This window comes from Truncatella angustata (genome assembly GCF_020726525.1).
Source record: "Truncatella angustata strain MPI-SDFR-AT-0073 chromosome Unknown BKA67scaffold_1, whole genome shotgun sequence".
Taxonomy (NCBI): domain Eukaryota; kingdom Fungi; phylum Ascomycota; class Sordariomycetes; order Amphisphaeriales; family Sporocadaceae; genus Truncatella; species Truncatella angustata.
This window is the reverse complement of record NW_025763381.1, coordinates 4,172,578-4,194,308: the sequence shown is the minus strand read 5'-3', so window position 1 is coordinate 4,194,308 and position 21,731 is coordinate 4,172,578. Positions and strand designations below refer to the sequence as shown.

The 21,731-nt window shown below is 50.7% G+C and overlaps 6 protein-coding genes across 6 annotated transcripts; 2 read left to right on the top strand and 4 right to left on the bottom strand.

The window, feature by feature from the left end:
* The first annotated feature begins 758 nt into the window (after positions 1-758).
* BKA67DRAFT_547064 (uncharacterized protein) lies at positions 759-5,468 on the top strand. The gene is made up of 3 exons (XM_046101430.1): positions 759-1,205; positions 1,282-4,687; positions 4,759-5,468. Exons 1-3 carry the CDS (start codon positions 1,034-1,036, stop codon positions 5,381-5,383), a joined length of 4,203 nt encoding a protein of 1,400 aa, XP_045964290.1. The 5' UTR covers positions 759-1,033; the 3' UTR covers positions 5,384-5,468.
* Positions 5,469-7,833, bottom strand: BKA67DRAFT_547062 (uncharacterized protein). The gene is made up of 2 exons (XM_046101429.1): positions 7,292-7,833; positions 5,469-7,044 (listed from the first exon to the last, which is right to left on the bottom strand). Exons 1-2 carry the CDS (start codon positions 7,412-7,414, stop codon positions 5,686-5,688), a joined length of 1,482 nt encoding a protein of 493 aa, XP_045964289.1. The 5' UTR covers positions 7,415-7,833; the 3' UTR covers positions 5,469-5,685.
* Positions 7,834-8,535: 702 nt separating this feature from the next.
* Positions 8,536-10,017, top strand: BKA67DRAFT_589777 (Alpha/Beta hydrolase protein; the record flags this gene model as incomplete). The annotated part of the gene is made up of 2 exons (XM_046104507.1): positions 8,536-8,593; positions 8,654-10,017. The coding sequence occupies 2 exons, from the start codon at positions 8,536-8,538 to the stop codon at positions 10,015-10,017; spliced, it is 1,422 nt and encodes a 473-aa protein (XP_045964288.1).
* Positions 10,018-10,232: 215 nt separating this feature from the next.
* Positions 10,233-12,424, bottom strand: BKA67DRAFT_42152 (carboxylesterase). The gene is made up of 5 exons (XM_046096820.1): positions 11,928-12,424; positions 11,790-11,874; positions 10,702-11,730; positions 10,582-10,639; positions 10,233-10,511 (listed from the first exon to the last, which is right to left on the bottom strand). The coding sequence occupies exons 1-5, from the start codon at positions 12,104-12,106 to the stop codon at positions 10,315-10,317; spliced, it is 1,548 nt and encodes a 515-aa protein (XP_045964287.1). The 5' UTR covers positions 12,107-12,424; the 3' UTR covers positions 10,233-10,314.
* Positions 12,425-12,743: 319 nt separating this feature from the next.
* Positions 12,744-14,256, bottom strand: BKA67DRAFT_653356 (uncharacterized protein; the record flags this gene model as incomplete). The annotated part of the gene is made up of 4 exons (XM_046106349.1): positions 12,744-13,621; positions 13,674-13,854; positions 13,912-13,975; positions 14,045-14,256. The coding sequence occupies 4 exons, from the start codon at positions 14,254-14,256 to the stop codon at positions 12,744-12,746; spliced, it is 1,335 nt and encodes a 444-aa protein (XP_045964286.1).
* An 859-nt stretch (positions 14,257-15,115) lies between these two features.
* Positions 15,116-18,058, bottom strand: BKA67DRAFT_509555 (P-loop containing nucleoside triphosphate hydrolase protein; the record flags this gene model as incomplete). The annotated part of the gene is made up of 4 exons (XM_046097246.1): positions 15,116-15,150; positions 15,201-16,983; positions 17,039-17,221; positions 17,285-18,058. 4 exons carry the CDS (start codon positions 18,056-18,058, stop codon positions 15,116-15,118), a joined length of 2,775 nt encoding a protein of 924 aa, XP_045964285.1.
* Between the last annotated feature and the right edge of the window lie 3,673 nt (positions 18,059-21,731).

The following is a 21,731-nucleotide window of genomic DNA, read 5'->3' as shown; positions in this document are numbered from 1 at the left end:
ACACGACGGAGCAATACGTCCGCATATGACTAGCTTCATGCTGCGTGCGTGGTGCTTCGACTTTGGTCGCTGTTGGCCAGGACTCATCTCTATCATGTCGAGGGGTAGAGATGACGAGATCGGTACGCATGGTTCCGTCTGCTGGGGCATATGAAGACACACCGAACAGGATGGCTATGCGCTTCTGGCGTACAGGCTCTGGAAGGCGTGGAGTGGACCAACTACTACTTACCAGGTCTAGAAATCGTCACTTGACAACAAATCGGGCGGTGTGGTCGATTGACTTGAGAAGGAAAGCTAACACGTTAAAGCAAACACCTGAAGGGTGCCGATGAGGGTTTGACTGACCGAACGTTTGTATTCAACGCAGAGTTAGTCTGTCTACCAAGTAAACTAGGTTAGCAGACAATTGGTCCTAGCCCGGCTGAGTACAGTGAAGTGACTAGCAAGATATTCCGCGTACATAATAGACGAGGAGTCGTACTGAGAAATCGTGTATTGCAAGGTATTATATACTAAAATCCAACTCACTAGAATTTGTGCACCTCACGGATGTACATCTAATATGTTCGTAGTTGAAACCTCGTCTAAATACGTGCACCAGACAAACTATAGGCTGTGGAGCACGAGCCACTCACAAAGTGCAGCCAAGTTGGCCCCCGGCAGCCCGGAGCCCGAACCCCGGCCACTAAGTTGAGTGTGCAAGCTGCCTTCACCCCCCTACCCCAACCCCTACCCCTACCCCGGCCTGAAAGTTGCATGTGCCAATGCCTCGGGAGTCGGTCGAAGCTGTAGATCCAACCGAAAATGGAAGGGCAAGGGTGCTGCTGAGCACACGCATTGCCGTTCGCGACCACAACTGGGAGGTCTGGGCCAGGTCACAGAGACTTGTTGATATTGTGTATTCGCAACACCTACGAATGAGCAGCTCCGTTTAACCGCATACAACCAAAAGTCCCTGAATGATTGTCAATTCAACTGACTCTCAACCGCTATAAGCTAGGTCTAGGGGGGGGGCAGACCAGCGTTCGTGATGGCGGCAACAGTGCTCGCAAACACACCGGCGCAGAGAAAGCGAAGGAGAAGGAGACGCCAGGACAAGCCTTCCATAACCGCACGTTTGGTTCTGGACGATCACGTCAAAGGCGACGTCGGAATCCTGTCAGATGATCTATTCGCCGACTTGTTTCCCCACTTGCTTCATCGTGAGTACCCATCCCTCCGACCGCCCAAGGTGAAGCCCTTGGCCGAAGAGACGCTGATCAAGCCCTGTCTGCGCAGAGGGAAGCACTGATAATGACTCGAACCAAACCCCCGAGCTCCGACACGTTGCGATTGCACCATGGGCACCCAATACGAATCCTGCACGGACGAGCTGGACCATTGTTCCCGTCCTAAAGTCCACCGCCCTCGCCCATTCTACTTTACAATTCTCGCCCTCCTCCCTTGCGTTGCAGAGCTTTGCAACAGCCCTTCAGCAGGTCGCACCTTCAAAGCTGTCAAGCCATAGTAGAAGTGGAATCGAGGTGCATGTCCTCGACGTAGCGGCCTTGGAGCTGGACACGGTATTCGTGAGCCTAGAAAATGACCTGGCTAAGAGGCTCGAGCAGGGAGAGGGGACGTTCTTTCGGGAGCATCCATCATCCAAGAGCAAAGGAGCGGCCATGCCAGAGTCAGGCGCAGGGCGGCTTGTTGATGCACTACGTGTCGCGCTTGGAATCCTGAAGGTTGTCCATGAGGGGGACCTGTTCCCCTTACCTTTACCTCCACACTCTGTTACACATATTCCGCCGACACCAGGCAAGGTAATGCTGTGTGAACCAGTTGCGCAGGGCATATTAGGTCCGCATACCAAAATCATCCTGACGAGGGGTCACGGTTCATCAAGGCCTGATCGGAATTCGGCAAACTCGTCACAGGTTCTAAATGGAGCAATGCAAGAAGATGGAGAAGATACAGCAAATGACCAGTTCTACTCGGCGGCCGAAGAGCGGTACAAGACGGATGCTCCGACAGAAGCCACGGTTTCTGCAACCGAAAGTGAAACCGAGGTTTCCGAAGTCGAAGAAAACGAGGATGAACTGTCCGACGACTCCTTGGATGACATGATCTCGCTACAAGCACCACAATTACCGACAACGAATGCAAGTGGAATATCGACTATGCAGCCTGGGACACCAATGACCATTGGGCGAGGAAGGAAGACCAACGGTATCAACACCCCCGGTTCTGTGTTTTCAAGCTTCACTGCCACTACAGCACGACCCGACCGTCCAAAGGGGCGTCTTTTCAAAGCCCACGATCTTGTGAAACCGATACCATCCGGATTGTTACACCCTAAGCCAGGCACAGATGACGACGAGGAAGCTCGCGTGTACGTCGACATTACTTCGTTGACCAGGATCGGCTGCTTCTCTGGTGACTGGGTACGCTTGGAAGCTTCTGAGGAGCCCCCGTCAAATGGTGTTGGCCTGTTTGGCCTGGGAAGTTTTGGTCAGCATGAAGCCGAGCCCTCTTGGAGGCCAGCAAAAGTGTTCGGTCTTCCGGAAGGCTATTCAAGACGGCCGATGACAAGAATACCCAGCGCAAAGCATGATGTTGGCGGCGGAAGAAGGTTCTCATTCTTCGAGTCTCAAGTCCAAAAGCCTTCCGGGCCGGGTGCTTATTTATCGCCGGTACTGCTTGCCAATCTCGAGAACGCTCCCTATGTCAGGCTGTCTCCATTAAAGAGGTTGGCATACCCTCTCAAGCCCGGGCAAATGAAAATTACCGGGTCGTCTCATCCTCCATACGCTCGCGATGTAACCCTTCAGCAAATACGCACTCCCCTGTCTTCGGAAAGGGCACTACAGACCATTGTCTTGGGCGGATTGAAGAGTCATTTTGCAGGGTGTACTCGGATCGTGAAAAGTGGTGATCTAATCGCCATTCCCATAGACACTCAGCTAGGGAGAGCTTTGCAAGAGGCTCCCGGCACCGGAGATGGCTCTAATCTCGATGATTTGCTCGCGATAACAGCGTCCGGCAGGGCTGGTGGCCAGGCCACGAAACCTGACGGAACCGCATGGTTCAAAATTGGCCACATCCAACGTCAACAGACTGAGGACGTGGATGAGGAAGATGAAGAGGACCTTTGGGGTGGCGTCGCCTGTATTGACACCTCCGTGACTCAGATTGCCCAATCAGGCGCTATCACAAGCTGTCTACCTGGGACAAAGGACAGTAACTGGACCTATTATCTGGGGGTAGAAGAAGCATCGAATATCGATTCAAACCCAACGGTGTCCCCTATTTCAGAACAGAAAAGACGATTCACTCCACCACTCCGGCGGAGATTACGCGAGCTAATGGCTGCGGCCACCAGCAAACGAGCGATTCACCTCAGGATGCCTCCTATCGCAATCTTACTAGTATCGACTCAGCGCAATATTGGAAAAGCTACTGTGGCTACAAGCGCTTGCGCAGATATTGGCCTGCATACCTTCACCATCGATGCATATGATATTGTCAACGAGGGTGGTGGTGGTGGAAGCGATGTGAAAACGGAAGGTTTTCTGAAAGCCCGGGCAGATCGTGCCATGAGCTGTGGGCCTGATTGTTGCGCCTTGCTTATTCGCCATGTAGAGGCCCTTACCGCAGATAGGATGGTCTCAGCGATGAAGGAGATTCTGGATGAAACGAGGGTTCTGATTGCGACCACTACCGAAGTGGATAAAGTTCCAGACGGTATTCGCGGGCTTTTTACACACGAATTGGAAATGGGCGCTCCGGACGAGGGTGAGCGTGAAGGTATCCTCAGGACCGTTGTTGATACTGTGGGTGTATCGCTGGCCCCTGAAGTCGATCTAGGTGGGATTGCTCTCAAGACTGCTGCATTGGTGGCTGGCGACCTAGTCGATGTGGTTGGGCGCGCCGTGGTCGCGCGAGATGCGAGATTAGAGGCACTATCGGCGCAAGCGTCAACCGTTGATTCTCCTATTACCGTGCGGGACATCCAAGTGGCAGGAGGATCGTCTGCGCGGGGCCTCACGAAAGCGGATTTCGACATTGCTGTTGACGCTGCGCGGAAGAACTTTGCCGACGCGATAGGCGCACCGAAGATCCCCAACGTCACGTGGGACGATGTCGGTGGGTTGAACAATGTCAAAGAAGCCGTCACAGAGACTATACAGCTGCCTCTCGAGAGGCCAGAGCTTTTCGCCAAAGGCATGAAGAAACGTTCGGGCATCCTTTTCTATGGTCCTCCGGGCACAGGAAAGACGCTTCTTGCCAAGGCTATTGCCACAGAGTACAGCTTGAACTTTTTCAGCGTCAAGGGCCCAGAACTGCTAAACATGTATATCGGAGAGTCTGAGGCCAATGTGCGGCGCGTCTTCCAGCGTGCCCGTGATGCGCGACCTTGCGTGGTCTTCTTCGACGAGTTGGACTCGGTTGCCCCTAAGCGAGGTAATCAGGGAGATAGTGGCGGCGTTATGGACCGTATCGTGTCCCAGCTCTTGGCCGAACTGGACGGCATGTCTGGTGGAGACGATGGTGGCGGTGGTGTGTTCGTCATTGGTGCTACCAACCGACCTGATCTGCTCGATCAGGCCCTGCTGCGCCCAGGCCGTTTTGACAAGATGCTCTATCTGGGAGTATCCGATACGCATGATAAGCAGCTTACCATCATGGAAGCGCTTACACGAAAGTCAGTCTAGTCTCTTTCTTGCTTGCCTCCTCCTCTACGTTACAACATGTGTCGCTAACACCTCGGTATAGATTCACACTACATCCCGACGTTTCGTTGGCCTCCGTCGCGCAGCACCTCCCCTTTACTTACACGGGTGCCGACTTCTACGCGCTGTGCAGCGATGCCATGCTCAAGGCCGTCACACGGCAAGCCACCGCCGCCGACAACAAAATCAGGGATCTTAACAACAATTTACCCCCGGGCAGGCCGTCCATATCGACGGCCAACTTCTTTGATCACTATGCGAAGCCCGAGGACATCGCCGTCATGGTCACGGAACAGGACTTCCTGGACGCGAACCGGGAGCTGGTGCCCTCGGTGAGTGCCGGTGAACTGCAGCACTACCAGCGAGTGCGCGACACGTTTGAAGGCGTACAACAGAAGAAAGACGGCACGAATGAGCCCGACACTTCCGGCGGCAACGACGCACCTTCGGGGCAGCCAAAATCCAGCGGGAAGGGCAAAGGCAAGGCTGTCGCTAGTGCAAAAGGGAAGGGGAAAGCCGTCGCGGGCGATTCTGACGAGGACAGCGATGGCGACGGCGAAGCTTACCGGAGCTACGGCAGCGCCAACGGGGCCAAGGGCAAGGGCAAGGGGAAAGCTGTCATGAGATTCGAACAAGGCACGGGGAGTGACGACGATGGGCTGTACTAAGCGCCGCCAGAGTATCTGCAAACGCCAGACAGCCAGGTTTAGCACCCTTTCATTGGGACCGAAATCGAATTAATTCAAAAAATTGACTAACTGTACCATGTTCCGCAATTCTCTCGTAAAGGGTATCGTCGCTCCTCAAATACTCTTTGAACCCTTGTGGAAATACAAAAACTCCGATTTATGCTAAGCCGGCGTGACAACTGCAAACAACAATGATAAACCGCTTGCTCAATGACGCCAATGTCGTATATAATAGGAACGTCGAGAAATCAACCGCTAGACCAAGTCGCACAACTACAACCCTACTGCTGCCCCTGGAAATGCTGCATAAACTGTATTGCTTGTTCAATAGGGTAGCCGATGAAAACAGGTCCTGTAAAAACCATCTGTGGCGCTCCAGGTTTGGGCGGAGCTATGTCAGCAGCGTTCAAGAAGGTCGGTTGAGGTGGTGTCGTTGCCGCTTGTTGTGCTGGCTTTCGTGTTGCTGTGGCGGGAGTCGTGAAGGCGTGATGATCCGGATATGCGCCCAAGCCCTCTGGGCTTTTGTTTTCCTCGAGCTTCGGCATAGTTGGCGTCATTGCGTTCGCCTTAATCTTGGTGTGGTCAAATGGACATTTCCCGGCCTTACGGCTGGGTGTTCCATTGTTTGCGGCAGGTGTAGAGGGCACCTGGACAGGAGCTGGAGGAGGCGACATGGGCGGCTCACGAGCCTCCCCATCGACCAAGGGCGGATCGAAGTCCGGCACCGGTATACCCCAAGGCCTACTCGGAGACTCGCCCAAGCGTACTTCTTTCATGGGCCGGTCAAAATGGCTCTGCCGTCCTTGGTCGTGGGCGGCCTGTTCCTCCGACTCAAGATCGTCGGTGGCTGTGGCACTGACAGCCTGTGCCCATGTTTCTACGCGCTCATTCGAACCGGTCTCGACCTCGCTCTGAGGTCTCGTGTCTTGCTCGGGCAGCATTGGCTGGTGAATACGCCCTAGGCCTTCGACCATGTTAACGAGGTTTCCGTACTTGGCGTCAAGTTTTCTGATATGGTCCTCGTTCTTCTGGTACCTGCGCAAGCAGACTTCGTGGCTTCGGGGAAGATCGTGCTTGTGGGTCTCGAGATAGTGGGCAATCTCTTCTGGAGAATGCTGATCCATGTAGCGGATGGGACATTTCGAGGCGCCATCCTGGTCGGGAGCGTGCATATTCGTCGTTTCCTCGAACATGGCAGCGCATATCGGGTCGTTGGATTGGTGGGGTGTAGGGTCTGGTGTCGTGTGTGATCGACTCGTTTCCTCGTCGGCCGACAGAGGTACGGGGGTCCGAGAGAAAGGGCATTTCAGGTCGCTCTTCTTGCCCTGCACGGTGAAATCTTGCTCCAATATAGTGTCGGTCGCCGTCGTCATGGTGCTTCGGGAGAGAGTATCCAGGTCCGGGTCTCGACTAGAGTGGCTACTCCTGCTGTAATTGCCGAGCGACGAGGCAACGCGCCTGCCCTCTCTGATGATCAAAGCGATTTGGTGCTTTGAGTCGGCGGGCTTGCGTCTCAGAAGAGGGACGGAGTTTGTGCTTGTCAATGAGGGGTTGTCGGGCTCGGGTGGCAGTTGCAGGTTCGCAAGCGTTTCTGATATCTCGGGTGCAGCTGGCGCATATTTGTTGGAGAAGAATTGGAACTGAGGTGATGAACTGTCATGTCAGCCTTGCCTGGGGGAGAATCATGGTTGATTTGTCATGGTGATGATGAAACCTTCTTTCTTGCAACTCGGAGACAACAGAACAAAGATAATGTCTGTCCAGGGTGGCTCTTTCTCGAAAGCTAATATGCCTCTCATCATCCGACTCAGGAAGTTGGCCGAGCTGAGGTGGCGTGGTGTGGTGTGGGAATAGCAGTGACATGGCGGGAGAGCATCTCTTTCTTACCTGTTCATGAGCATAACGAAGCTTGTGCTCTAGAACGATCTGGCGGTCGTTCAGATTTTGGACTTCGTTTGCTAGAGCGTGGAAAGACTCGACCAAGGTCTGCGTGAGGTCTTGAACATTCATTCCTGCGACAAGAATATATATGTCCGTAATCCTTTACCCACATTGGTGAAGCTGAAGGCGAAGCAGAAGCGAAAGCCTGATCAGTCAATCTGATCAGATGCACCGATAAAGAAAGGTTAAGGCAGGTTTAGTATGGGAATTGCTGGCATCCACTAACCTTACAACCGATAAGAGGAGAGCTCCGAACCGGCTCGGCCTATGGAAAGTCTACATTGATGTTGTGTCTACATACATGTGCTGTACCTTGTGTGCCTAACGACGTACGGCCCCTTGGCCAGCATGGCTCCCATCACAAGTACCTATGTATGTATTTGTACCATTAAATGTCGCATGAAAGGAAAGCACTGCAAATATTGTTAAATTACCTATCATCTGTGTGTACTGCACCCCGCATTACGCATTCGCCGTTTGGCCGCTTCTGATGGGTTATGTAGGACGCCAAGCCAGGCAAGGAGGAGCAGAGCACTGACACAACAGTTACAGCCTGTAGCCCCGGCTTAGTGGCCTCTTGAGTCGAAGTTCCAGTTCCAACCCCCTCTGCATCATAATTACTACTTACACCATGTCCAAACAAGTCTCTGCATGTCTACACCGTTCCATCTCCCCCTAGTTTGGACGCGGACAGTCTATTCTTCTTCTTCTTGTTCTTCGTCAAAGACATCAAAGACCTGGGGTTAGCGTGTGTGAGCAAAACTAGGCTGCAGACCACGAACATTCGCGATATGCGGAAGCATTCCCGGACATGTTTATGCCCGAGTCCGCAATAAACCAGTAGGTTAGACTCTGATCCACCTTGCTGGAGCTGGCGTATACTGCCTGCCATTCCGAGATAAGAAACTGGACATTTGTATAAATGTAGGTCCCACCCTCTCAAAGCTTGTCATCACTTTTCCAAGCACTCGGCATACTGCATTGGACGATTCTACCTCGTGGGATTCTAAATAGCTGAAACAATCTTGTCGCTCATCTCCTTTTTTTTTTTTTTTTTTTTTTTTTTTTGGTTTTCTACAACTTCTTCGACGCATTACGCCCAGAATTCCTTCAAGTGCGGGACATCACGCGCCCCGTTGCTGAAGCCGCATAATCTAATGGTATTGAGATACGAACAGAAACCGATTGACATGGTCTGGAGTACTTTTGCGCGTCTGCTCTCGAAGAGCAAACCGCATCTGGTTCCTGGTAAGATCGAACTCGTCTAGCACAAATTCATTGGTGATTTTGCTAATATCACCTTCGTAGGGAAGCTTTTGGTAACCGAGCTCTGGTTCGAGGTTCCTTTGGACTACTTGAAACCTGCTGGCAAGAAGATCAAACTGTTCGGTCGAACGGTCTCCAAGTATGAGCGTCCCATCATTGAGCCATCGCATGGTGAGCGCATCAAGGCTGCCCAAAAGCCCTTCCTCGTCTATTTACAAGGCGGACCTGGCTTTGGCAACCCCCAACCCCAAGATAGTACCTTGTCATCCCATATGCTTGACAGAGGATACGAGCTGCTTTTTCTTGATTATCGAGGCACCGGCTTCAGTTCCACTATCTCGGCGGAAACATTGAAGCTTGTTGGTGGCCCCCAAGAGCAAGCCGACTACCTGAAGCACTTTAGAGCCGACAACATCGTGAGGGATTGCGAATCCGTCCGCAAATATCTGACCAAGGACTATCCACTGGAGAAGCAAAAATGGTCGATATTTGGACAATCGTTTGGCGGCATGACGAGCCTCACGTATCTGTCTTTCCAGCCGGGCGGCCTACGCGAATCCTTTATAACAGGTGGTCTAGTTGCACTAGACAAGAATGCTGAGGAGACGTACCAGTCCACGTTCAAGAAAGTCATCAAAAGAAACGAGGCGTACTACCAGAAATTTCCAGACGACGTTGTAAATGTCAAGGAAATCGCTACCAAAATCCACGAGTTAGGTGGGGATAATGGTATTCCTTTACCTGCTGGAGGACGACTGACCGTGCCTCTGTTTCTTACCATTGGCATCAACTTTGGCAAGTACTATGGTCTCGATATAGTACACAATCACATTCTTAAGATGAAAGGGGATCTGGACCAGTTTGGTTTCTTCACGAGGGCCACCCTCAATGACATCCAACAGACGATGGGCTGGGACGAAGCTCCTATCTACAGCGTCCTGCACGAGCCAATTTGGTGTTATCGTCCGGGAATTGCAAGCAATTGGGCGGCGGAGAGTGTTGGCAAGGGCCTGGACAACTTCCAGTGGCTTCGGAGCGACTGGGCTGGTCCTCAATCCCTGAAAAAGGACGAGCCGCTCTACTTTTCTGGGGAAATGGTGTATCCTTTCTTCTTCGACACTTGCGATGAGCTCAAAAAGTTGAAGGATACGGCCCAGATTCTTGCCAAGTACGAGCAATGGCCGGCTCTCTACGATGAGGCGCAATTGAGGAAGAATGAAGTCCCTGTATATGCGGCCATATATGAGGATATGTATGTGTATCCAGAGGACTCTCGAAAAACAGCTTCTATCATCAAAGGATGCAAAACCTGGGAGTCATCAGTTCATTTCCATGGGGCGTTGAGAAGCCATGCATCGGATGTATTTAGAGAGCTGCTGCGCCTGAGAGATGACACAATAGATTGAGTGGATGACATTGAACATACAAGCCGGCACAGTACTTCGGGATATCTGCTCCCCTTACCTCATTTTATTCAGGTGCTGCTTTTTGGCCCACGGCCGATCTATCTGCCTCATGTATGCCTACTAAGCATAAATATGAGCCGAATTAGATTTGCAAAAATAAATTGGCAATCATGTACTCATTCTGCATCCAAGAAAGGCAACGAAGACACATTTCCCAGGAGCCACATTTTTAATATTAAAATAAGACCAAACTATGCTGGTGATTAAATTATATTGACCAAAAGGTTAATATGTAGTCTAAACAGGCAGCCTGGGTGCCACTTCTCTCCAAAAGTCGCATCTCTTCTTGAACTGGGTGAGATTATGGGTCGTGAAGCCCTGACTATCAATCACCCACTCCTGTCCTGTCGTCAATGCTGGCACACCCGTCACATTCTCGGCTGTCACTTTCAACGCGTTTGGGTCGCCGGTCATGAAAAAAGACGCAAATGCTCCTTCCAAAGGGTTAGTACAGAGTCAGCTCGGCAATAGAAGAATAAAATTGAAACCAAATTGACCACTTACCAGCAAAGCCCTTGTAGTGCAGTGGATCAGTCTGCTGGATCGCGTTTACGGTATTCCACTATTTGCAACGCATCAGCACACTTGTATCACTCAAGAGTTCCTGTAGGTGCCAAAACTTACATAGCTGACGTCTGAGGCATGCTTTGCGGGCGAGATAGTATACTCGCCCAGCCAGCCACCCTTCGGCGCTGCGCCGGCTGTCCAGTAGCCCGGACACGCCAGGACGGAGTCTCGATAAATTAAACTCGCGCGCGTGTATGAGTCGTTGTAAGATGTGATCGACTCGGCGCTCCCGACTGCGGGATATAACGCATCTAGACGCGCAATGTCGTTTGTTGAGAACTTCGGCAAGAAACTTGACACCCAGGAGTCGTAGACGACACCAGAAGAGACGAAGTTCTCCCCCTCGTGCGTGTTGTACATGGAGAACCCAAGCTGGTTGTTGACGTCGCACGATTTCGCAGCCTGCGACAGAGGCTTCTCGAGGAACACGCCATCGATGATCGGACCCCAGGGATACGAAGTCGGACCGTACAGGTTGCCCGAGACCATGGTGTAGCTCGCGTTGCGGATGACCGACACGTCTACGCCTTTCAAGCACTTGAGGCTGTCCGGTCCGGCGCAGCCCGCCAGATTAGCGAGGGTGTCGTAGCGGCTCTGGGCCTCTGGGTCGTCGTTGTTGTACGTCTTGGGCCAGAAGGGACTTGACTCCAGCGCCCTCTTAAACGTGGGAGGGTCGTGCTTCCTGCCAATGACCTGAGCGACCACGCTTCCGCCGCCAGCCGACTGTCCCCAGATGGAAATTTCATTCGGATCTCCGCCAAAATGCTTGATGTACTTCTGCGTCCAGATGATAGCGGCCTCTTGATCCAGAAGTCCGGCATTCACGTCTGAATATGCATCGCTAGCCACTTCTTTACCTGGCAGGAACCCGAATGCGTTAACCCGGTAGTTTGAGTAGATAAATATCATATTGCTGGACTCTGAAACATTGAGTACTGGGTAAGCAGATGGCGGGATCGTGAAGGAGGCCGAGCCTTGGACGAAGGCGCCACCATAGAATACCACTACGACCGGCCGTAAGGGTTGGGATGTAGTCCATGGTCGGCCGTATAGGCCGAGATATAGACAGTCTTCTGAGCCATTGACCTTGAGATCATGTTAGTAATAACTCAAGACTTGGGTTTGCATGCTCGGAACGAACTTGCCGTTCTCTGGGGACACATGTCAAAAGTTTGACTCGAATTGTAAGTGCCACTAGTAATGGCTAGAGGCGGTTGAGGTGCCCGGAATCTGTGGCTGGTTGTTAGTAGATGTTCATCTCTTGACAACAAGGTTTCGCTTGCCTGTTCTCACCCACCGGTGGTGCAGCAAAAGGAATCTTCTGCCAGTACGAGATATTGTACTGTGCACTATAGGCACCTTGGAAAGTGCCATAATCCAGACTTGCGACGATGTTTTGCGCATAGATACAATGGATCGCCAAGGTGGCTATCCACCACAGTTTCTCATTGACGGCAAGCATTTTGCTGGCCTTTTCTAGAACTTTAATTGACCATTGTCGTGCTTGTCACATTTTGCCGGAACTACGTTGGATTTTATATAGTTAACCGGCTGTATTTCGTGCCATTGCAGACCACTGACGCCAAATTCAAAGTGAAAAACCTCAGCCCCTCACATGCTCGCTTTCCAAGGGAGTCCGGCGATCAATTACTTTGATATGACCCCGGATTATACGGCTGAGTTGTTGTCATTGTGCTGAAATCGTGGGGGAAACCTGGAGAAGGTCGGGTTTATCCTGGTCTAGCCAATGACGGTCTAAAGGCTCGGTGGTTAAGCGCAATGATACGCCGAATGAAGCGGTATATATTTCTCCGTTGACACCAACTCCATATTATGGACAGTCCCCGTTGCTTACATATCTTGATTGATTGCAGTCCGACTGAATGATGATTTTCCCTCGCCAAGAGGCGAATAATATGAATTTCCCCACATACTCAGCCAGCTGTTCATTGTTCCAAACATACATATAAATTCAATTTGGTGCTGGCTATTCCGCTTCTAAGAACATATACCACATATTTGTCAAGAAGAAAAAGAAGAAGAAAATACCAGACTATTCAAGAACCAAGCCGCTCCAATTTGCACTCAGCTCTGTGTGCTCACCACCGGGCACGATGCATTGGGGCGACTGGTCGTGCATATGGGCTATCTAAAGGTGGCGGTAAGTAAGGTCGTTCCATCGGCGGCAACTGATTTGTGCCATGATCTTGTTCCCGTCTGGTGGCTGTCTCTTTGAGTATCAAGGCCGAGATCTCTGGATGGCTAAGCAAAAATTCGGACGTCTCTTCCGGTGACCGACGCCATAGAAGGGGTTGCAGGAAACCGACTCGTGCAAGTACCATCTTCAACAAGGAATCTGACTCTGGAAGTCCCCTGTGAAGCTTGGCACACAGTTGGAGCACCTGGGGTTGAGCGGCATCTGCGCCTGCAGATTCCAGCATATCAATGGTACATCTGGAGATTGCCATTTTGAAGCCGTCCATGAGGAATTTGTTAGCACAGATGTATACATCCAAGTTGAGTTCGTAGGTGAGTAGCCATGATCGCAAGTCCTCACCCTGGATGCGATCGCCACTGCTGGCGTTGCGATCCGAAGGCAGAGGAGGAGATGGCAGGTGTGGTCTATCATGGGGGCGGTTGTTCCTAGTTCTTCGTCTATTATCAACAATGATCACCCTTGGATCGACTGGTAGTAAGGGAGGCGCTGGAGGCAAGCGAGGGGCTAAGCAGTGCCAACAAGGTGGACCACCGCCGGCAAGACATTGGCGGCAGCCGCACCCTATTCGATGAGCGCCAGGATGCTTTTGTCTAGCCATCTCCCAGTGCCGGTCCTCTCTCCTCCGGCGTCTTGCCTGGCGTCTTCGGCTGCGAGCACTGGAGGAGTCGCTTGTTGCACCGTCGCCACCGACGCTGGAATCTGAGTCTGAGCTACTCTGGTCGCTATCAACCTCCAATCCTTTTCCCTTTTCGTCCGGAACTAAAAACTATCAGTCATCTAAAAAGTTAAAAACTCAACTTTTCAAGCCTACCGAGTGCTGTTGCTAGCGGGGTTATGGGAATGTATGACCCCTCATATAAGAAGGCTACGACGAAGTGAAAAATTGCAGGATCCTCCTCAGGCAGGTCAATGGATTGCGACATGGCCTCACTGAAGTCCCCACAGAGTGCTTTCCTGAAGTATTCTGTTTTCAGCAATATATCTTTGTGCACCTAGTATTTGTCTTAGTATTGCATTGCCTCAGTAGGCGCATTCGGTGTGATGCTTACGTTGAAGGTTTGCGTTTTCGGAAAGACTCCGACCTGCAAGGGAATGATCGGTGAATTATAACGACTTCATAGTATACGTCAGTATCTTAAGCGATATCCGGCGCCTACGAAGCATGCGAAAAACTCATCTCACCCATCTGCAGAAGAAAGCCACAAGTCTTCTTGTGGGTTTAGGATATCCTTGCGAACTTTTTCGGCATGTGTGGTATCCAAAACAACGATATCAGGAGTATTCGTTGAAGGCGCTCTCATCACATCATCCAAGGTTGTCCTCCTATTGTTGACTGCGTTGTTCCCGGATGAACCCGCAACGCCTCGACTTGTGTTGGCTAAGCTACGAGCCATCACTCAAGTACAAATGTAATTCCGTATAAGCGAACCACCAATATAAGTCCGGACAGAGCGAGGTACTTGGAAACGTATGTTTACTAGTCAGAGTTGGGAGTCATCAATCTGAGTGAGAAGCTGAAGGGCGGGACGGCTGATTGAGATAAAGTTTGGTGTCAGCAGTTCAGCTTAGCAACGAACCGCCCATCGGTATAAATTGATGAAACGCGACCATGCCAATCAAAGCATTGCGCCGTTGACTGCACAGCAGCCCGCTCTAGAACGCAAAAGAAGGCTGCGTCCGAAATGGAGGTGTGGATTTGCTCACCGGTACGGCCCATTTCTGCCCATGAGGTTGGCAGGTAATTGAGGACGAGGTAGTGAGCCTCCTCAAGCGAAAGGAAGTTGTCTGTAGTGTGACAGCAGTACGGAGTACAGCAAACTTAGTTGGTGGCCGCATTCGAATTATGCAGCTTGTACTTGTGACGCCATTTCGTCGCGTCTCATGACTGGTCGGAGGGGTAGAAGCGACCACAGCAATACGCTGACCCCGGCTGGCTTTTGCAGAAGCTTGGCCGCCATTTGCGCCAACCATATTTGCCAGATTGCGCTTTGCCTTCAGAATAATTCAAGCGTGCAAGAATATATTTGCCTCCTTGTGAAACACGATAGCCGAGAATGGCGAGCATGAACATCAACGTCAACGTCCCCCATAGGATTGCAACTATGGAAAAGGCGCCTCCCATTCATTTCTATGCACAGAGTAGTCACTTGTCACCTATACTCCAATACCGCCGCTATATGTAACCCTCTGTGTAGCTGTGAGGGACAACATCATCACAACTATGGTTGTTGATCGGATTAGGAATGCATCGAATCATTCCTCATGTATTTCTTGTTGCATTTCGATCTCTGCTCACAGTTAGCATCCGTCTGGCTTAAATAAAAATCGGTGTACGTACGCCACAAGCGATTAGCAGAGTCCGATATGACCCTTGCCTTCGCTAAAAGCTTTTCTTCATATTTTTCTTCGTCCTTTGACTTGAGTCGCAATTTCGTGGGTTGGGCTTGCATCAAGACGGGTACAAGCTCGGTTGGGTCTGCATTAGCAATAGCTGCTACAGATTTAAATCCGTTGTCATAAAAGACACGAGCTGTTCGACTTTTGACGAAGGTGATCTTGGCAAGCTCGAGTAGATCTGTTTTTGCGCCAGCCCTCAATCTATCTGCGACATGATCAAGCACAGCAGCCATGACGCCCCAACCCATGCCTTCACAAAATTTTACCATGCCAGCAGCAAACCCTTGGCACGTTTGCGCAAGAGTCTGCACACTACCTCGGGGTGTATCGTATTTGCGAGCTACTACATGGACTGGACATTCATTACACAAGTCGCGTAACTGTAGAGCCAGGTAGAACCGACCATAGATCCTGGATAGCTCTTGTTCTTCGGGAGTTGACTCTTTCATTTTACCACCTTGGGCCATCTTGTTGACAACAATGGGCTTGAGCCCAAGGAAGGATATGACGCGCAGCCCGCTGTCATCCAGCGCCTCCATTTCATTCCGGAAGACCTGCCAATTGACCATTATAGAGAAGTCTTGTACGGGAGTAAACGTGTAGAGGATGTGCATCTCGCCGTCCATGACAAAAGCTTTGAGTGCACGCTGCAGCTCCCGATGGACAAAAGCACCATCTTCTGGTTCCAGGGCTGATGCTACCACGGCTTTTCCAACTTGTGTTGCCTTGTAGTCCATGGCATCGTCAGTAACGATGAAGCCCATTCGCAACAAGTCACTCAAACTTGACTCAATACGCTCCTGAATTAACTCCTGCTTCGCCGTAAAATTGAGTAGGGTCTTCCGCGTGTAGTCCTCGATTGCCTCTCTACTTGTGGCCAGTCTGATTGCAATCACTTCGAGCAGAGCGCGCTGGATTCTATGCTTGTCCGTTATGAGCCCACTCGAGATAAGTGGCAATTCGGCATGCATAAGCTCGACAACATCCTCGAGGTCAGTTTTGCGGCAGCATAAGTAAGTCTCTCCGACCTCGTCTTTGCCTTTCCTTCCAGCTCGACCACGCATCTGTCGCAACATTGAAGGACCGACAAGTTCCCGTCCCATCCGGGCATTATGCAAAATAACTCTTCGTGCCGGTAAGTTGATGCCAGCCGCCAAACTGCAAGTGGCGACGATGACTTTCAAGACACCATTATCGTACGCGTCAGCAATTAGATCACGTTCTTCAGCCGTCAAGCCCGCATGATGGAATGCGACGCCACAAGGAACGGTATCGGCAAGTGTCGGGTCAAGGCCGGATGGTAAACTTCGAAGATCACCTAATAAATCCGCCCGTTTTTCCGCAACGGCGCCGTCAAGGTCCTCGGAATCTGGAAGTACTCGCGAGACTAGCCTGGCGTCCAACTCGCATCCCAGACGGGTGCTACAGAAAATCAGAACGCCATAACCTGACCGGACGGTCTCATTAGCGAGAGCAACCACAGAATTAAGGACGGGATCCTGCAGCTCCTTGTGTTGAGAAGGCTGTATAGTCCTGACCGGCGAGCTCGGGCTTCGCGTTGGTCTCGCCTCGTGACTCAACTGTGTTGCAGCCTTCAGCATCGAAGTTGTTGACGAGGCTGCATGTATGTTAGATTCGAATACCAGGTGCTCATCAATAGGCACTGGACGATACATTGTCTGATATCTATGGGCACCAAGCCATTCTGCGAGGATTTCGACATTCTAACAACGGGTTAGGTATAGATTCATTGAATGGGTAACACGAAATTTGGCTTACTGGTAACGTCGCACTCATTCCCACAATTTGAACATTGTGTTCGAGGCTAAGCAATTTCGTGGCTGTCAATTCAAGTAGATATCCACGGTGATCATCATCGATCATGTGGAGTTCGTCAAGTACTACAGCCCTCAGTTTTGAGATGGAGAAATCGTCGATAGCAGTGTTTATGAGAGCATTGGCCTAGGTTTCATTCAGCTGTGGCGCTCTTTGATGTAATCAAATACAAATATGAATAAAAAATACCTTTTCAAATGTGCAAACAGCTATGTCGAAGTCATGCCAGGTGGCTCGAATCTTCCCACCACCAAAAAAGCTGACGATTCTTATGCTATCTTCGTCTGCCCGTCTCTGCCAAAGCCTGTGCTGTTTATCAGCACAGTCGGGGTTAAGACCTTTGCGGCTGATACCTTGCACCACCTGTCGTAGCCAGCGAACTTTCTCCTGGACGAGGGCCACATACGGAAGAACCAATATTGCTTTCGCATCCGGGTCTTCCAGAACTCTCTTCAACATTAAGACATCGGCAACTAGAGATTTTCCGCCACCAGTTGGTGCGGTGTAGACGAGGTTCCTAGAACCTCCTAGTAATCCGGGGCCCATCAAGCAGTGCTTCTGCCAGGGATATATCTCTCTAATCCCCAGACTCGCAAAGTTCTTAACCAAATTTGCCGGAAGTGCATATCTAGGGTGCGATAATAGTAACGACTTGTCAAATGCTGAAGTGGGAGTGGCAGATATCTCCTTCCGTTGTGAATACTCTGAGATATTGGGGAGTACTGTCTGTCCATGATCGGTGACGGAAATAACACTAGCAACAAGTTTTGGCAAAGTGCTGCCAAACGAGGAAGCTCTACGATACTCAGTGTTCGGAGTTGCGTTTACCGAGCCCATCCGTTGAGGGAGAGCTTCAGAGAATGATCTTTTATTTCCAGCGAGAGTCGTCGTGTGAAATGTACATTGTTGTGCTTTGGTTGCCTGAACAGTAGTTTCATGCAAAACCCCTCGGTGATGCTCCATGGTAGGAATTATAGCGGATCTCGCCACCGTAGTAAGACTCAAGTTACATCCGTTGACTGGCGGATGGTCCAAGTCTGGAGCACTGCATCGTGTACGTTATTAAAACACCCCCTCTGCTGAAGTTTTACTGGCTAAGCGATGTAGCAAGGGAGTGGCCAAAGCACGATGAGGACGATGCAATTGCGTTTGAAGAGGAGCGTTTTACCTACTTGTATGGGGATGGGTCCAGTTACGCGACCGAGAGACGTGCAAGACGTGCTTGGAGGGGCAAGTGTGACACGAAAGCACCTGACTTGCCAGGTGGGTTGAAAAATTACCTGCATGATTTGCAGAGAATCCACTTCCTTGAATGATCCGTGCTTGCCACGTTTGTCCAGTGACACTACGGATCCGTAGCCCGCCAGGCAAAGTGAAATTGCGGCCTAGACGCATGCAATGCCAACCTGGCCAACTTCATATCTTGCCATTATTGATCGCTTTGCCATGTTGCATTCTTCACTTGCCTGCTGTATAACTTTGACCACGTCTACTTATCTCATATCTATGCACGCGCTGCTTTTCTTCCAGAATCACGCGATCGCCATCGCCCTCATGAACCGCCGCACTGCGTGATTCACGAGCAGGGCCTAACGTTAGTATAGCTTGGTGTGCCTGCTTCTCCGATTGACCATACTTGACCAACCACAGGGCCCGTTGGACTCGTCTGCTTGACACCTCGGGTACGCTTCTTCGACAACACCATGTGCTCTTTCAGTAGACTGATGGCGTACCTGTATTTTTGTATGTCAATAAGTGTGTCTAATTTCCTCCGGAGTTACTACGAGCCTTTCCAGATCCCCTCAAGATGAATAGGCCATTGATGTATTGCTAGTGGTATGCCAAGACAGCGAGGCCACTGGCGGATTGGATGGGCATGGCTAGGCTCAATAGTGATGCAAAAATTGACTGGTGCGCTCATCCAGATCAGCAATTCCTACATGGCGCATATTGCGTGGGTGCGAAATCGAACAAAGGCTCGATCCATCATACCGTATTGATACTCTGCCCATAACTGACACTATATCATGGCATTGGGTCTCACACAATGCCTAGAACATATGAATAGTTACTTTAGACGTAGGAACTATTTCGCAACCACGTTCCTGCTCATGTATAGGTAGAGGTAGAGGGTCTTTATTGCCAGCACTGCCATATGTAGCCTACACTCTTACACGCGATAATATGTCAGTATTTTGTCCCCATGTGAGCTGGAAATCAAAAGCGTGGAGTTCCGGCTTGTTTGTGGCCAAAACACAATTAACATGTGTGAGCGGAGAACAACTGGCGGCGGAATGAAGTTCTGGAAGTGCTGATAATGCAGTGATGGTGGAGATCTCTGAGCAAATCCCTGAGTTCTGTGAAGCCTGTCCACTTTGTCGAGCCTCTGTGGCCTTCTTTGGATGGAAAGGTGGGGGCAACCAATACCAGTCGGTTTCGGTTTCTCCCACGGTGTCTCAAAGTTCAACAAAGGGCTGGGGCTGCCGATTTGAGCTCCAACTACGGCGTGAGCACTCTCAAAAAAGCAAACAGAGCGAAACATCCACATACATGCATTCTGTGTGCAAGTTTGTCGCCCATTTCAATTTGCGGATGATACTAGCATGACTAGGTACAGAACACACAGCTACAAGCTCTTCATATGGATTACAACAGTGCAGTGATATCGTTTGTCTGCCCTGTCGATGCCTGCTTCTGGCTGTAAGGTAGCAAGGGTAATGACATCTCATCGATGTGCCCACTTGGATTGCAATGGAAACCGGAGGACGTGGTGTGGCACGCATAACCGGACTAGTGACCACCGTCTGAGGTCAGGCAACCTGTGCATTCAATGGAGCAATCCCTATTACGATTGCAGAAATAGTGCGTCGGGATGAATGTATGCTGGTACGAACACACGAATTTGTTTAGTCCCTCACTCAAAAGTTGATCATTGTTGCCTGCCTGGCATGTGCTTCGCGTTTTGTTAGAGTGCGCCATTGGCAAAAGAGCACCTGAGGCAATACTGTTACCGTCTAGTCAGCCGCGAGATATAGCAATTCGTCGTTTACTGCAAACTTCCCGAAACGAACGAAGCAGAAAGAAAACACCATCGCATTGCTATCAGTGCTGCTGCCGCTGTTCCCAACGAAGAAGTAGGTACACAGACAGCAACATTGTGTTGGGTTGGCTATTGTTCTGCTTTGAGACCGAGATGAAGTCCTTGGTCCAATCAGTGCTCGGTAACCCAAAATCTTGTCCCGCCACAAAGCAACAGCAAGGCAGATATCAGCTCAAGGGTCTATACGACATGAACTGAGTCTAAGGCATGTTTGGCTTTGGGCATTTGACAGATAATCAATTCAAATACATCAAACGCGAAAGGCACCATGATCAGACCTAGCATTTGGGGCGATGGTTATGACATGAAGTCAAAAAGAGGATGCAACGCTTGAACACTTGCGGTTTGGCAGGACACAATTGCAGGGGTGGGCCAGAACTTCACCGGCGCCCGTTGTCCCTGGTACACATTCGGCAAGATTGCATGGCGGCATTTGCCTCTCCCACGTCCCTGGATCGCCATGTATCAGTACGAGAAGACAATTACCCTACCTTTCATGGTTCCCTCCCCCCAATTCTCATCGACATGCATATCCACTTGGAATCGACGTCTACTGATCTTTCTCTGTGGAGACTGGGAAATCGATGCTACACGGTACATTTGCATTACCCTACCTACCTACAGTACAGCTAGATACGTAAAGTCCTCGTTCTGCAGCCCTTCCTTTGGCTTAGCAAAGTCGTGCCAGCTCGCGTTTCCTACTTGCGTCTAGTCAGTCCGTCGACCGACCTTATTTCCTGACCTCTTCTTCACCTTTACTTCCATACCTCTCATACAGTCCAACCCTGGGTGGGATGGCTTTGATGCGTCGCCGTCGCTTTAGACCTCGCCGTGTCTAACTTTCCACCCTCCCATCCCATCCTCACTCATCTAACGCGCCCGTCCCACATCTTTTCCTTCTACATACACAAATCCATTTCTCGCCGTTCGTGATACAGGAACTCTCTGTCTAGTTTCCCCCTACAGATTGGGTCCATTCTCTCTTCCCACTCCTCCTGCCTTTCACTCATTCGATTCTGATACCCCACAAAGCCTCACGTCTCTCTCCGCAAGCTTTGATATTCGTTGTATCTGGCCCGCGGTGCAAACCTGCGCAACGCTTGTATGGATTTCGGGCCACGAGCACATGTTATGTCTTGTTGAATATCCAGATCTATTCAAGTGCACGTGGGCACACATCATATGGATTCATCTTATCGGATATCTTTCCTACTCTGCGCCTTATGTTTTTGGCGTTCCACACAAACAGTTTGCATGAACCACCAGTTTTAAAAGCCCATCATGGCGCCCAGATCCCAGAATGCCAGCACCGTCGGTGATCAACCAAATCCAGCGTCATTCTCCACGAAGGACACCTCAGATGCAGGCACGCCAAAGCTGAACTCAGATACTCAACCCAACAGCCCCTCGGCCACCCAATCAATAACACAGGACACACCTGAAAATGCTGGAGGCATAGAATCAGCAGCAAAATCCAGTACAGCGGGTTCAGACTCGTCTGTGAAAGACGCCATGTCCGGACCCTCACCCTATGGT

Bases quoted from the DNA above. Each gene is read 5' to 3' on its own strand.
- BKA67DRAFT_547064 (XM_046101430.1), top strand. From the start codon at position 1,034: ATGGCGGCAACAGTGCTCGCAAACACACCGGCGCAGAGAAAGCGAAGG. The intron at 1,206-1,281 runs GTGAGTACCCAT...CTGTCTGCGCAG, and splicing joins GTTTCCCCACTTGCTTCATC to AGGGAAGCACTGATAATGAC. The intron at 4,688-4,758 runs GTCAGTCTAGTC...ACCTCGGTATAG, and splicing joins ATGGAAGCGCTTACACGAAA to ATTCACACTACATCCCGACG.
- BKA67DRAFT_42152 (XM_046096820.1), bottom strand. From the start codon at position 12,106: ATGCTTGCCGTCAATGAGAAACTGTGGTGGATAGCCACCTTGGCGATC. The intron at 10,640-10,701 runs GTAAGTTTTGGC...CGTTGCAAATAG, and splicing joins ATGCCTCAGACGTCAGCTAT to TGGAATACCGTAAACGCGAT. The intron at 10,512-10,581 runs GTAAGTGGTCAA...ACCCTTTGGAAG, and splicing joins GCACTACAAGGGCTTTGCTG to GAGCATTTGCGTCTTTTTTC.
- BKA67DRAFT_547062 (XM_046101429.1), bottom strand. From the start codon at position 7,414: ATGAATGTTCAAGACCTCACGCAGACCTTGGTCGAGTCTTTCCACGCT. The intron at 7,045-7,291 runs GTAAGAAAGAGA...TCATCACCTCAG, and splicing joins TTCGTTATGCTCATGAACAG to TTCCAATTCTTCTCCAACAA.